At 45.3% G+C, this 14,877-nt stretch overlaps 1 protein-coding gene across 2 annotated transcripts in view; it reads right to left on the bottom strand.

The window, feature by feature from the left end:
• Nucleotides 1-14,877, bottom strand: part of EYA2 (EYA transcriptional coactivator and phosphatase 2) — a 298,678-nt gene that overhangs the window by 91,729 nt on the left and 192,072 nt on the right. The window contains exons 7-9 of one of the 2 annotated variants that reach the window (XM_030212905.1): nucleotides 14,364-14,538; nucleotides 13,528-13,670; nucleotides 10,093-10,176 (exon numbers count right to left, since the gene is read on the bottom strand). In XM_030212905.1, coding sequence (XP_030068765.1) covers nucleotides 10,093-10,176; nucleotides 13,528-13,670; nucleotides 14,364-14,538 — 402 coding nt within the window. The remainder of the gene's footprint in view (nucleotides 1-10,092; nucleotides 10,177-13,527; nucleotides 13,671-14,363; nucleotides 14,539-14,877) is intronic. The other variant, XM_030212906.1, reaches the window with a different exon arrangement.

The raw sequence follows: 14,877 nt of genomic DNA on the forward strand, positions 1-14,877 counted from the left end.
TTTACGAAGCTGCGGCAAAAGAGGGCTGCACTGGCATCGATGCGTGTTTTTGACATGCACTGAGGCCCCCTTTTATCGCAGTGGGTAAAAGGCAGGATTCCTTTTTCTGAAAGTGTTGTTGTCTCTGTATAAGTCCTGGAGTATTGTGTTCAGTTTTGGAGGCCGTATCTTGCTAAGGATGTAAAAAGAATTGAAGCGGTGCAAAGAAAAGCTACAAGAATGGTATGGAATTTGCGTTACAAGATGTATGAGGAGAGACTTGCTGACTTGAACATGTATACCCTAGAGGAAAGGAGAAAGAGGGGGGATATGATACAGACGTTCAAATATTTGAAAGGTATTAATCTGCAAACTAACCTTTTCCGTAGATACGAAGGCGGTAGAACTAGAGGACATGAAATGAGATTGAAGGGGGGCAGACTGAAGAAAAATGTCAGGAAGTATTTCTTCACGGAGAGGGTGGTGGATATGTGAAATGCCCTACCGCGGGAGGTGGTGGAGATGAAAACGGTAACGGAATTCAAAAATGCGTGGGATAAACATAAAGGAATCCTGTTCAGAAGGAATGGATCCTCAGAAGCTTAGCGGAGATTGGGTGGCAGAGCTGGTGGTGGGAGGCGGGGCTAGTGCTGGGCAGACTTCTATGGTCTGTGCCCTGAAAATGGCAGATACAAATCAAGGTAAGGTATACACATAAAGTAGCACATACGAGCTTATCTTGTTGGGCAGACTGGATGGACCATACAGGTCTTTCTCTGCTGTCATCTACTATGTTACTATAGAAATGGCCATATGGCAAGTGAAGCATTTGCTGTGTGGCCATTTTGGGGGGGAGCACTTACCGCCACCCACTGAGGTGGCGGTAAGGGCCCCTACACTAACCCAGCAGTAACCAGGCAGCGTGCGGCACTGCTCGATTACCACCAGGTACACAACGGTGCTGGGGGAGAGAACGACCACTGGACTGCTACAGTAGCCCAGCAGTACTTCCCTTTTAGCAAGCAGTAAGCCAGCGTTGGGCTTACTGCCGTTTCGTAAAAGGGCCACTTAGTTAGCAGACTGGATATTGCCACTGGCTCTGCCAAAACCCCACCCCCAGACCACCCTTAACCTAGCTGGTTAGGGAATGACAGGTCAGAGCTGATATTCAACAGACTTCCTGGTTAACGGCTGGGCAGCTCAGCAGAGTTTAACTGGGCAGGAGTCTCTGTCTCCTGCCTGGTTGAACTCTTAAAATGCTGACCTTAATAGTCGCAAGAGGTATGAACTGAGAAAATGTACTTCATTTCTTGTTGTAAGTCGCTCTGAGCTCTTTGTGGGACTATTGGTGACTATTAAAAAATAAAGCAAAGTAAAGTAAATGTTGAAATGACAGTGATTTGACATCCAGAATGACAGCATACGTTACTCTGACAGGGAGGGGACGTTCATGTGAGTAGTTTAAATGTGAGCTAGAGTCCTCTGGGAAGGAACTGTTGAGAAAGAGAACACTACATAACATCATGCAGAAATACGATATCAAGAAAAGTGCAGTGAATGATATCAGATAAGTGATTTTTTTTTTGTCCCTGATGGCGGTAGTCCCGAAAGAGCGAGCGGTAAGCCTGTGTTGGGCTTACCACCGCTCTGTAAGGGCCCCATAATATTACCTAGAAGAGATGCTATTATTTTTGTTGAAACATACCCTGCATCTCACCAATAAATAGGCCTAAGATGATAGGGGAACTGAGGAACTGAGTTCAATTCCCTCTTCAGGCACAGGCAGCTCCTTGTGACTCTGGGCAAGTCACTTAACCCTCCATTGCCCCATGTAAGCTGCATTGAGCCTGCCATGAGTGGGAAAGCGCAGGGTACAAATGTAACAAAAATAAAATAGATACTATTGGAGATTCTACATGGAATGTTGCTATTCCACTAGCAACATTCCATGTAGAAGGCTGCGCAGGCTTCTGTTTCTGTGAGTCTGACGTCCTGCACGTACAGTGGGGGAAATAAGTATTTGATCCCTTGCTGATTTTGTAAGTTTGCCCACTGACAAAGACATGAGCAGCCCATAATTGAAGGGTAGGTTATTGGTAACAGTGAGAGATAGCACATCACAAATTAAATCCGGAAATTCACATTGTGGAAAGTATATGAATTTATTTGCATTCTGCAGAGGGAAATAAGTATTTGATCCCCCACCAACCAGTAAGAGATCTGGCCCCTACAGACCAGGTAGATGCTCCAAATCAACTCGTTACCTGCATGACAGACAGCTGTCGGCAATGGTCACCTGTATGAAAGACACCTGTCCACAGACTCAGTGAATCAGTCAGACTCTAACCTCTACAAAATGGCCAAGAGCAAGGAGCTGTCTAAGGATGTCAGGGACAAGATCATACACCTGCACAAGGCTGGAATGGGCTACAAAACCATCAGTAAGACGCTGGGCGAGAAGGAGACAACTGTTGGTGCCATAGTAAGAAAATGGAAGAAGTACAAAATGACTGTCAATCGACAAAGATCTGGGGCTCCACGCAAAATCTCACCTCGTGGGGTATCCTTGATCATGAGGAAGGTTAGAAATCAGCCTACAACTACAAGGGGGGAACTTGTCAATGATCTCAAGGCAGCTGGGACCACTGTCACCACGAAAACCATTGGTAACACATTACGACATAACGGATTGCAATCCTGCAGTGCCCGCAAGGTCCCCCTGCTCCGGAAGGCACATGTGACGGCCCGTCTGAAGTTTGCCAGTGAACACCTGGATGATGCCGAGAGTGATTGGGAGAAGGTGCTGTGGTCAGATGAGACAAAAATTGAGCTCTTTGGCATGAACTCAACTCGCCGTGTTTGGAGGAAGAGAAATGCTGCCTATGACCCAAAGAACACCGTCCCCACTGTCAAGCATGGAGGTGGAAATGTTATGTTTTGGGGGTGTTTCTCTGCTAAGGGCACAGGACTACTTCACCGCATCAATGGGAGAATGGATGGGGCCATGTACCGTACAATTCTGAGTGACAACCTCCTTCCCTCCGCCAGGGCCTTAAAAATGGGTCGTGGCTGGGTCTTCCAGCACGACAATGACCCAAAACATACAGCCAAGGCAACAAAGGAGTGGCTCAGGAAGAAGCACATTAGGGTCATGGAGTGGCCTAGCCAGTCACCAGACCTTAATCCCATTGAAAACTTATGGAGGGAGCTGAAGCTGCGAGTTGCCAAGCGACAGCCCAGAACTCTTAATGATTTAGAGATGATCTGCAAAGAGGAGTGGACCAAAATTCCTCCTGACATGTGTGCAAACCTCATCATCAACTACAGAAGACGTCTGACCGCTGTGCTTGCCAACAAGGGTTTTGCCACCAAGTATTAGGTCTTGTTTGCCAGAGGGATTAAATACTTATTTCCCTCTGCAGAATGCAAATAAATTCATATACTTTCCACAATGTGATTTTCCGGATTTAATTTGTGATGTGCTATCTCTCACTGTTACCAATAACCTACCCTTCAATTATGGGCTGCTCATGTCTTTGTCAGTGGGCAAACTTACAAAATCAGCAAGGGATCAAATACTTATTTCCCCCACTGTATGTGCAGGACGTCAGACTCACAGAAGCAGAAGCCTGCACGGCCACATTGGTGATCTGCAAGGGCCAACTTCTACATGGAATGTTGCTAGTGGAATAGCAACATTCCATGTAGAATCTCAAATAGTAGCAACAGTGGAGGAGTGGCCTAGTGGTTAGGGTGGTGGACTTTGGTCCTGGGGAACTGAGGAACTGAGTTTGATTCCCACTTCAGGCACAGGCAGCTCCTTGTGACTCTGGGCAAGTCACTTAACCCTCCATTGCCCCATGTAAGCTGCATTGAGCCTGCCATGAGTGGGAAAGCGCAGGGTACAAATGTAACAAAAATAAAATAGATACTATTGGAGATTCTACATGGAATGTTGCTATTCCACTAGCAACATTCCATGTAGAAGGCTGCGCAGGCTTCTGTTTCTGTGAGTCTGACGTCCTGCACGTATGTGCAGGACGTCAGACTCACAGAAGCAGAAGCCTGCACGGCCACATTGGTGACCTGCAAGGGCCAACTTCTACATGGAATGTTGCTAGTGGAATAGCAACATTCCATGTAGAATCTCAAATAGTAGCAACAGTGGAGGAGTGGCCTAGTGGTTAGGGTGGTGGACTTTGGTCCTGGGGAACTGAGGAACTGAGTTTGATTCCCACTTCAGGCACAGGCAGCTCCTTGTGACTCTGGGCAAGTCACTTAACCTTCCATTGCCCCATGTAAGCTGCATTGAGCCCGCCATGAGTGGAAAAGCACGGGGTACAAATGTAACAAAAAAAAAAAAAAATATATATATATCAAACATATAAACGGCGAGTGACCGTACTCACTCGCAAATGCGCAGTAGAGACCTTCTCTGCCCCGCCCCCACGTCAATACGTGATGACGGGGGGCGGAACACAGAGGGTCTGTACTGCGCATTGCTGATGGAGGGACACCGCCGTCTAACGCTCCCCGCACCCGAGTCGCCGCCGCCACCCACCTTCTACCCGGTCGGGCCCTCGCTCCACTATTGAAACAGCGAGGGTCCGGGAACGCAGCACTGAGCTCTGCTGAGCTGCCGACATCGCCCTTCCTTCTTCTTCTCTGCCTCTATCCCGCCCTCAATGACGTTACGTCACACGAGGGCGGGACAGGCAGAGAAGAAGAACGAAGGCCGACGTCGGCAGCTCAGCGGAGCTCAGTGCTGCGTTCCCGGACCCTCGCTGTTTCAATAGCGGAGCGAGGGCCCGGCCGGGTGGAAGGTGGGTGGTGACGGCTCGGTGGGGGGGGGGGGGGGGGGGGGCGCGAACTCGGAGGGGGAGGGGCAGCGGCGAACTCGGCGGTGGGGGCGGGCCTTTCAACCCCCCCCTTCCTATAATAGCCCGTTTTTACGGGCTCAAAGTCTAGTATATATATATATGTGAAAAGTATCACCACCCTACCACTTAAAAAAATTCCTAAATAATTTAAAATCCCCCGTGAAATGAATCAGCATTTTTTGGCTCGATCATAATGATATCCTTTGAATGTACACAATAGCATGAAGGATCCATCAAAGGGGAAACTGTGCGGTCAAATGTCTTTTCCCTTTCGGGAATAATTAGAAAGTAGATGAAACGGTAGCTTTCATTCTGTCTCTTGCAAGAAAACTGTGCAGTGAGATTTAAATTCTGTTTGCATCAGAAACGTTTTGTGTTTTTTTTTTAAGAGAAATGGAATTCAGGAAATTCTCAACCCCTGAAACTGTTTCCAAGTCAGAGTTTATTTCGTCTGTACTCTGTGGTTTTCCTTTGCAGTGGGTTCTGCTGAACAACTATATTGATTTGACATACAGAAAAATGATAAAGGGCAGTTCATCCAAGTAAAGTACATATCAAAGTATAATAATCTATGCAACTGGTGGTTTAAGCAGCGCTTTATGAAAATAATTCTATGGTGGCAGTTATTAAAAAACTAGTAAAAAAGCCCCGTTTCTGATGCCAATGAAACGGGGGCTAGCAATGTTTTCTTCTGTGTGCATGTGGGAGTGTGTGTGTCCCTGCCCTCTGGCCTCTCTCCCCTCCCCCTTCTGAGTCCTTCAGTAAAAAAGCCCTGTTTCTGATGCAAATGAAAGGGGGGCTAGCAATGTTTTCTTCTGTGTGCATGTGGGAGTGTGTGTGTCCCTGCCCTCTGGCCTCTCTCCCCTCCCCCTTCTGAGTCCTTCAGTAAAAAAGCCCTGTTTCTGATGCAAATGAAAGGGGGGCTAGCAATGTTTTCTTCTGTGTGCATGTGGGAGTGTGTGTGTCCCTGCCCTCTGGCCTCTCTCCCCTCCCCCCTCTGAGTCCTTCACTGTTACAGAGCCAGCGATTTGATTTCGTGCTCTGCTGTTTTCCTTCACTGACTGTGTTACAGAGAGGGCGGGGCAGACACTCATAGGGAAACCGGATATCTCGCCCCCTTCACACTTCCGGCTGGAGGCTTCATAGAACGTTGGTTTTGCCTTTTATATAGAGAGATACAACTTTTTTTTTTTATTGGCCCTGAAATTTCTGCATCCTCATTTGGGTTTTCAGCTCAATCAGAACTGGACTCTTTTAGGGAACACAGTGCAATGAGCCTTCATTCTCAGCTACCTTAGGGGCTCTTTTACTAAGCTACGGTAAAAAAAAGTGTCTTGTGCCAGTTTTGTTTTTCTTTTTTCTTCAAATGCCCTTAATCTGGCTGTCTTTTACTTATTTTTTAAAGAGTGCACCATTCAGGTTAAAATAATAAAATAAAAATATTTAGATGGTTGTATGTTATGTAGCTCATTCCTATTTTACTATTACAGATAGATCTGAACATCATACAAAGAGAGGTGGCTAAACGTTGTTGGGGTGATAGGAAGTCAACGATAAGAATATATGATAAATGGCAACAGGGTCAGCAGTGTGCTTCTACCCCCCAAAGTCCCATTTGAGTTCTATGCGGTTTACAGATCACAAGAAGCTGGGCAGACCCCAAGAAAATACAATTTATGTAAAAGATTTTTATATTTAAACTTTTTTTATATTAACATCAAACTGTGGTACAAAGATTGCACTATCAATACCAGTGTTACTACTACTTAACATTTATAAAGCGCTACCAGGGTTACGCAGCGCTGTACAATTTAACACAGAGGACAGTCCCTGCTCGAAGGAGCTTACAATCTAAAGGACACAAAAGTGCAGTCAATCAAATTGGGGCAGTCTATTACCAGTATTAGATGTGATCAACCACAACAGCAAATAAACTCCATACAATGATGATATCAAATTTTGTCTTACTCCCCAGTGTACTCCTCCCCAAACTGTTCAACTTACTTCCAACTCTTGCCTAATTATAACTCCCATGCTTGCGGGAAAAGGGCCTTTTTTTAAAAAATGGGGCAGTAAATGTCCATGTGCTAATATTAAAATTAGTGCCCGGCTATTTACTGCCTGATCCTTTTCTGCCATCTATTTAGTTAAACTCTGGAATTCGCTGCCGGAAAAGGTGGTTAAGGCGGTTAACTTAGTGGACTTCAAAAAAAGGGTTGGACGGCTTCCTGGAGGAAAAAGCCATAGAATGTTATTGAATGGACGAGGGAATAACACAGTATTTCTAGGATGGGTGGGACAAATTGCTTGTTCTTTTGGCCGCTGTCGGTGACAGGGTGCTGGGCTTGATGGACCCTTGGTCTGTCCCAGCATGGCGATGCTTATGTACTTATGTAGAAGGAAGTAAGGGCACCACTCAAGTGGTAATCAGGCAGCACCTGGCAATGTTGCCAATTACCGCCAGGAAAGCCCCCCATGGTAGAGAATATAAAATTATTTTCTATCATGGGAAACTGTGCCTGCCAACTTCAGAATTACCACCGGGTGCCTGCGCTACCCCGGCGGTAGGGTTGATTTGGCACGCACTACCACAGCTTCGTAAAAGGGCCTCTTAGGTTTCCCTAATTGATAAACCATATTTACCTATCTATATGTTATCTCTTTGCTTTGCCCTTCACTATCAATTATAATGTTCTAGTACGTATTGTGTTGACATTGTAACATAGTAACGTGGAGGGGCATAATCGAACGGGGCCGGCCATCTATATGGGCGGCCATCTCTAAGGCCTGCCCTGGAAAGCGGCATACCCAACCGTATAATTGAAACAAGATGGCCGGCCATCTTTTGTTTCGATAATACGGTCGGGGCCGGCCAAATCTCAACATTTGGGCTGGTGTTACAGATGGCCGGCGTTAGAGATGGCCGCCGCCATTGGTTTTTGCCGATAATGGAAACTAATGGCGGCCATCTCAAACCCGGCCAAATCCAAGGCATTTGGTCATGGGAGGAGCCAGCATTTGTAGTGCACTGGTCCCCCTCACATGCCAGGACACCCACGGGGCACCCTAGGGGGCACTGCAGTGGACTTCAAAAATTGCTCCCAGGTGCATACCTCCCTTACCTTGTGTGCTGAGCCCCCCAAATCCCCCCCCCCAAACCCACTATCCACAACTGTACAACACTACCATAGCCCTAAGGGGTGAAGGGGCGTACAGTGGGTTTTGGGTGGGTTTTGGAGGGCTCCCATTTACCACCACAAGTGTAACAGGTAGGGGTGGATGGGCCTGGGTCCACCTGTCTGAAGTGCACTGCACCCACTAAAAACTGCTCCAGGGACCTGCATACTGCTGTCATGGAGCTCGGTATGACATTTCAGGCTGGCATACAGGCTGGCAAAAAAATGATTAAAAATTTTTTTTTTTTTTGGAGGGGGGGGGGGGGGGGGTTGGTGACCACTGGGGGAGTAAGGGGAGGCCATTCCCGATTCTCTCCGGTGGTCATCTGCTCAGTTGGGGCACTTTTTTGAGGCTTGGTCCTAAAAATAAATGGACCAAGTGAAGTCGGCGAAGTGCTCGTCAGAACCAGCCTTCTTTTTTCCATTATCCGCTGAACCCGGCCATCTCATAACCACGCCCCCGCCCCGTCTTCCATACCCTCCCGAAATGCCCCCTTGAACTTTGGCCGGCCCTGCGACGAAAAGCAGTTGAAAAGCAGCTGGCTTGAGGAGATGGCCGGCCATATCCCGATTTGTAGACGGCCTTCTTGTTCGAAAATAAGCAGGATAGTAGATGACGGCAGAAAAAGACCTGCACGGTCCATCCAGTCTGCCCAACAAGAAAAACTCATATGTGCTACTTTATGTATATACCCGACCTTGATTTGTATCTGCCATTTTCAGGGCTCAGACCATAGAAGTCTGCCCAACACTAGCCCCGCCTCTCAACCACTAGCCCCGCCTCCCACCACCGGCTCTGCCACCCAATCTCCGCTAAGCTTCAGAGGATCCATTCCTTCTGAACAGGATTCCTTTATGTTTATCCCACGCATTTTTGAATTCCGTTACCGTTTTCATTGTAAATAGTATACCACGCCATACTTTGTTTTTGAATATTTTTACTGCTGTAATTGTTTATTGCTCATGTTTGATCTATTCTTACTGTACACCGCCTTGAGTGAATTCCTTCAAAAAGGCGGTAAATAAATCCTAATAATAAATATATAAATAAATAAATACTTCATACCTAGCCAAGCCTAAGCAGCAACAGACTGTGTTACTGTTAAGCAATGACAAAAACCTCTAGGGATGGGCTGTCACTTGTAACAACATTGGAAATGCCAACATATCCCATGTTGCATGTCGTTAAAACACTAAAATGAGCAGAAAATAAACATAACGAGAATCACTTGTTCACTCTTTCCAAAATTCGGTGCTCAACGCTATTATATGAAGGGCGTTTTGGGATGAGAACTCTTTGCACCGCATTTCAGGTTGGTGCAAATGGCCGGCCTAAAGTTAGGCACGATTCCCGGGCTTAAGTGCTATTCTGTAAACCGTGCCTAAAGCTTCCAAACCATGAAGCTCCCTGCTTTTTAATTACTGGAGTGCTACAAGTCATCTCACAGGGGGTCAAAACGTCTTTCTGACTGAGGGCAAATAATCTGATCCCCATATCTATGCCTTGATCTAACTATTCTTCTCTCTCCTGTCAGGACTGTGCTGCTGAGTTAATGTGTGATAAAGATGCAGAATTGTGCTATGATCTTGTGACAGGATAGGGCTCCTAGCGGATGATTTAGAAGTGTTATTTAAAAATAAAAAGTCATAAAATTGAAGCTAATGTCCACCTTCTACAGTACGGTACAACAGAATCAATCACCAAGATCTTTGGCTCATATACTGCTTTTTCTTGGCTCCAATGTAGCCCATTTCTCCAAGGGGACAAACAATTTATAGACAACAGCTTAAACGCTGCCTAGAAGCTGAACAACCCAAGCTTTTGAAGGAAGAACTTTGCAGTAGGAAGGGAAACTAATTCAATTTTCACATGTTCGCGGGGAGGGGAGAGGGGGGGAAGCCATTTGACTTATTTAGACAAAATCTATATGAACCAAATAGGCTACATCTGCTTGAAAGGATGTCATATTGACTGCCCCCACAGTTCCCAATGAAATCTGCCGGGACAAATAGTCATTAAAAAAAAAAAAAAAGAGGAAAAGATTTATTGCATTTACCTTCCCATATCTGGTCGCAAACGTTCCCGTGAGTAAGGAGTGAAAAATAATTATCGTCTCATCCAGATCCCACACAAACACACGCTGTGATGAAAGAAGAGAGACAAATGTGCTTGTGAGCAGAAGTCTGTGAAAAGAGTCTCCGATAGAGTGAAAAAGATAGTTTTTCCACCAAGTTGAAGCAAAGCACACGTGATACTCATTTATTTGCCTTCCTGCGGCAATTTTAGGTTGCATGCAGAGACGAGAAAGAATTGTTCCCATTACAAACGGAGGTACTGTAACATTAAGGGGTCCTTTTACTAAGGTGTGCCGAAAAATGGCCTGCGTTGTTGTAGGCGTGCGTATTGGACACGCGCAGGTCCATTTTTCAGTACGCCTGGAAAAAAAAAGGCCTTTTTTTTTTAAATGGCTGAAAATGGACGTGCTGCAAACTAAAAATTTTTACCGCCATCCACTGACTTAGCAGTAAGGTCTCACTCGTTAACCGGGCGGTAATTGTCAGCGCGTGTACACTGTCGATTACCGCCCAGTTAGCGCCACGTGGTACAAAATAAAAAATATTTTTGGATGCATGTATTGGACACGCATAAAAAAACAGAATTACCGTCCGGGGCTTGCGGTAGCCGGGCGGTAGATCCAAATTGATGCGTGTTGGACGTGCATAGGTGCCTACGCGCCTTAGTAAAAAGCCCCTGAATAAATTACTCAGCCATCAATTATTTACCTGTTACTGGTACGCTCCAATGTCTTAAGCATTCCATGTCAAGTGGTCTGGTGGTCCCTGCGCAACCATCATGGATTTCGATGAAATTTTCTGTGAACATTCATACATGTCCCCAATGAACATTGGTAAAGTTTTTCGTTCGCCGATGCAATACTTGCTGAGATATAATAATCTGTTTGACCCCATACTGCAGCCTTCGCGCAGGGACCACCAGACCACTTGACATGGAATGACCATTCCTGCCTTCCTTCTTCAGATGTGGCCCACTCACTACTGACTCAATTTGTTATTTTCAATTTTCTTCTATTTTTATACCTTCCATCTCAGACAGCTAACTTGAGAGACTACTAGGCTCCCTTGCTAGCCCAGGTCTGGAGGGGAAATCTCCCTGGGTGATGGCTAATTAGTTTAATTGTAGATCTAATTACCTACAAAAGTCTTACTAGTTTTGTTTAAAATGCAATGCAACATAAAAGAGCAGAAGAAATATCAATAAGGACGTTTCCAGACTCCCTGTGGATCTTGCAGGCCTATAGATACCTTCTACCTGGGGGCCCAGCCTCAAGTTCATTAAAAAAAAAAAAATCTCCTTGAGGACTTGCCCTTCAAAAAAAACCCAGAATCAGGCCAACACCATGGTAGCCTGAACCTGACATGCCTTGAAAGTGCAAAATATACGGAGTTAAGAATGAGTCAGCATTTCAAAATAAACTTCTAGCAAATTCTCTCTTTGGTCCATCCTAACTCTGCTCTTGTCTCCTCCCCTGCAGGAAAAGAATATGTTGTTATGGACAACATATTCTGAGGAAGGGATCCTCAGGAGCTTAGCCTAGAATGGGTGGCAGAGCTGGTGGTTGGGAGGCGGGGCTAGTGCTGGGCAGACTTATACGGTCTGTGCCGGGGCTGGTGGTTGGGCGGCGGGGATAGTGCTGGGCAGACTTATACGGTCTGTGCCAGAGCCAGTGGTGGGAGGCAGGGATAGTGCTGGGCAGACTTATACGGTCTGTGCCAGAGCTGGTGGTGGGAGGCGGGGTTGGTGGTTGGGAGGCGGGGATAGGGCTGGCCAGACTTATACGGTCTGTGCCCTGAAGAGGACAGTACAAATAAAAAAGTAGCACATGAATTTATCTTCTTGGGCAGACTGGATGGACCGTCCAGGTCTTTTTCTGCCGTCATCTACTATGTTACTATGTTACTATGTAACATGCAAGGGAGGGAAGGAGGGATATTTTAAAGGGCCCTTTCTCCATGGGTAAACACAGAACACCTTTGAAAATTGTCTTACCTAATGCAAATTCACTTATAAAATATTATAAAATTATATATTACTTAGGGCCCTGTTTACTAAAGCCACATTATAGGTGCGATAGCGTCTCTAATGTGAGTTAAGCATGTACACGCCTACAATATCCCTACAGGCGCCTACACGGTTAACGCGCACACTAATTGTAGGCGCGTTAAAAATGCTAACACGCCGCAGTAAACAGGGCCCTAACTCATTTAAACAACCTACCCAAAAGTGATCATATAATCCTGGGACTTCCATTCTGACAGCAAGCCCTGCTCCTTATCCATGAATACCAGTTGCCAGTATATGAATTTTTATCTTAACAAGTCTATGTTGAACATTGCCTTGGACTACTGATATAGAGTCGGTTTATGATAATATTAACTTTCTTAGGGATAAAGTCTATAAAATGCCTCGATGCCATATGGTGACAGCCTTTCCTTTAACGGCAGCTGGGCACCCGATTTCTGTTGCAGTATACTAATGTAACCCAGCACTGTAATGCCAAGCATTTATGCGATACCAGTTACACTAGCTATAGGCCCGGCATGATTGCAGTCATGTAACTACAGCAAAGAGCACATGTACCTTAGAGCAGTCAAATCGGCATTAGTGCCTGGCGGTAATTTTGAGTTTAGCACATGCCGAAAACCCGCAGTAGAAAATAATTTTCTATTTTCTACTGGGGGGGGGGGGGGCATTCCCGGCGGTAATCGGCAGTTTGCATGCGCTGGACAGTTACAGCGCGGGTAACGCGTTAGCCCTTACTGCTAAGTCAGTGGGTGGCATTAAGGGCTCAGGCTGTAAATAGACACGCACTGGCTTTAATTTTGCCGCACACCCATTCCTTTTTTTCCCAGACGCAGTGGAGAAATGGTCCAGCGTGCATCCAACACATGCACCCATACTAACGAAGGCCACTTTTTGGCGTGCCTTTGTAAAAGGGCCCCTAAGTTATGTGAAAGCCCCGCCCATTCTCCACCTATGTGTACACTTCCTTGCATTTATATGCTATGCCACTTTCATGCTCCCTTAGAGGATACCACGTAGGCGTCCTAGCACATGTATGAATGCGCTAGTCGTCTGTTACTTTATGCACATAATGGCCATTTCAGTTAATGCTTTATGCACTTATTATCAAGAAGGAAATGAGAGGGAAGGGTTCAATGCTACATGAAGGGAAGATACAACTTTCCGTTTTTTATGAATCGTTTTCACGTTCACACAACTAATTGACAACTGATGTCACAAAAGGAAATCAACAGTAGAGTGTTCAATAAGGTCCCTCTACAATCCAGGGAAGGAAGAAAGGAAAAAGACCCTCTTGCTCCCCATCCCCGTTACCCCTTGGTACAGAAGTGGCATCAATACTTTTTAGGACATCTAGATCTCTTCCGACTCGTATCAAAAAAGTGATTACCTCAATCTCGTTATCAACAGAAGGTGAAGGGTCATTGTTTCTTTTTGATCTTCCCCTTAATTTACCATCACAACCTCGGTGGTGCCGATCGTTCTCTGCATCTTTTATTGGTGTTGATGGGTCATTTTGGCTGGTATATTCCCCTATTATAAGACAAAGTAAAATATATTTATGGACTGAGCAAGTGAAGGACCGCACAGCGGAGAGCAGAGAGTAGCATCCAATGAACACTACTCAACAAAGATAAGTGTAATAGTGCACATTGGATAGCGTGGTATGCTCTAGTACTGGTGATCTACTTACAGAAGACATATCATTTCTTTAAAACAATATAATTCTTACTGAATATATTTTTTTGACCACAGAAAAATCTTTTTTAGATCTGTGGCACCAGGGTTTTTTTTTTTTGCCTATGATGAAGAGAAGACCATTGTGTCTGCTTAAGCTCCGTGGGATTAAGTTTTGATCTCGGAGCTCTTTGAGGCTTTTTCCCCGTAAATAGAGTCATTTTTCATTTTGTGGATTTTTTTTTTGATTGCTTTGGATATTGTTGAGCTTCCACACCACGTTCTTTAGTTGATTCTTTAGTTGAGTCTATATTTTATAGTCCCTTGCCCAAAATACTTGGGATGCTCACTGCTGCCAGCTGAATATCAACCAGTTAATATATGTCTTGGCAGCACCTTAGATTACCTAGGTGCTACATGTTCGTTCTTAGTATTATCACTGGACTACCATTAATGAAAAAAACACCCACTAAAACCATTCCTGACAAATAAATTCAAAGGTGAAGAGTTCACGTACACATTCCTTCTTTTGGTAATTGGGTCACTTACCAGACAGTGCTTCTGTGCTCTGACTGGTGCCATGTGATGACTCCTGGGCAGAGTATGTGGTTGCGGAGATGGTTGATGGACTGATAGTATTAGTTGATACGTACGGAGAATTGAAGGAAGAGCTGTAATACTGTGAGTATTGGCTTTGATTAAAACCTGGATATGAAGAATACTCCTTTGAAAAATGAAAGAAGAATGGTTTATTGCCTGGAGTCTTCTAACGGCAACGCAACTTCATACACCAAGTGAAATAAGTACATCTTACACAGTAAAGAGCTTGATGACACTAGGTTATTTTATGTTTAACCACCTACAAGCCCCAAAACTATTTAAGTGGTGCACTTTCAGGTACAGTAGGACTTTTTCTGTCCCTGGAGGGTTCACAGTCTAAGAGGCCCTTTTACTGAACTGTGTTAAACGCTTTAACGGGTCCTGCATTAGTTTTGGCAACAGCGTGTGGTAATCAGGCGCTATTAATTTAAAAAAAAAAATTTTTGGAAGGGGGCGTGCTATG

The sequence above is a fragment of the Microcaecilia unicolor genome, chromosome 8, assembly GCF_901765095.1.
Source record: "Microcaecilia unicolor chromosome 8, aMicUni1.1, whole genome shotgun sequence".
Taxonomy (NCBI): domain Eukaryota; kingdom Metazoa; phylum Chordata; class Amphibia; order Gymnophiona; family Siphonopidae; genus Microcaecilia; species Microcaecilia unicolor.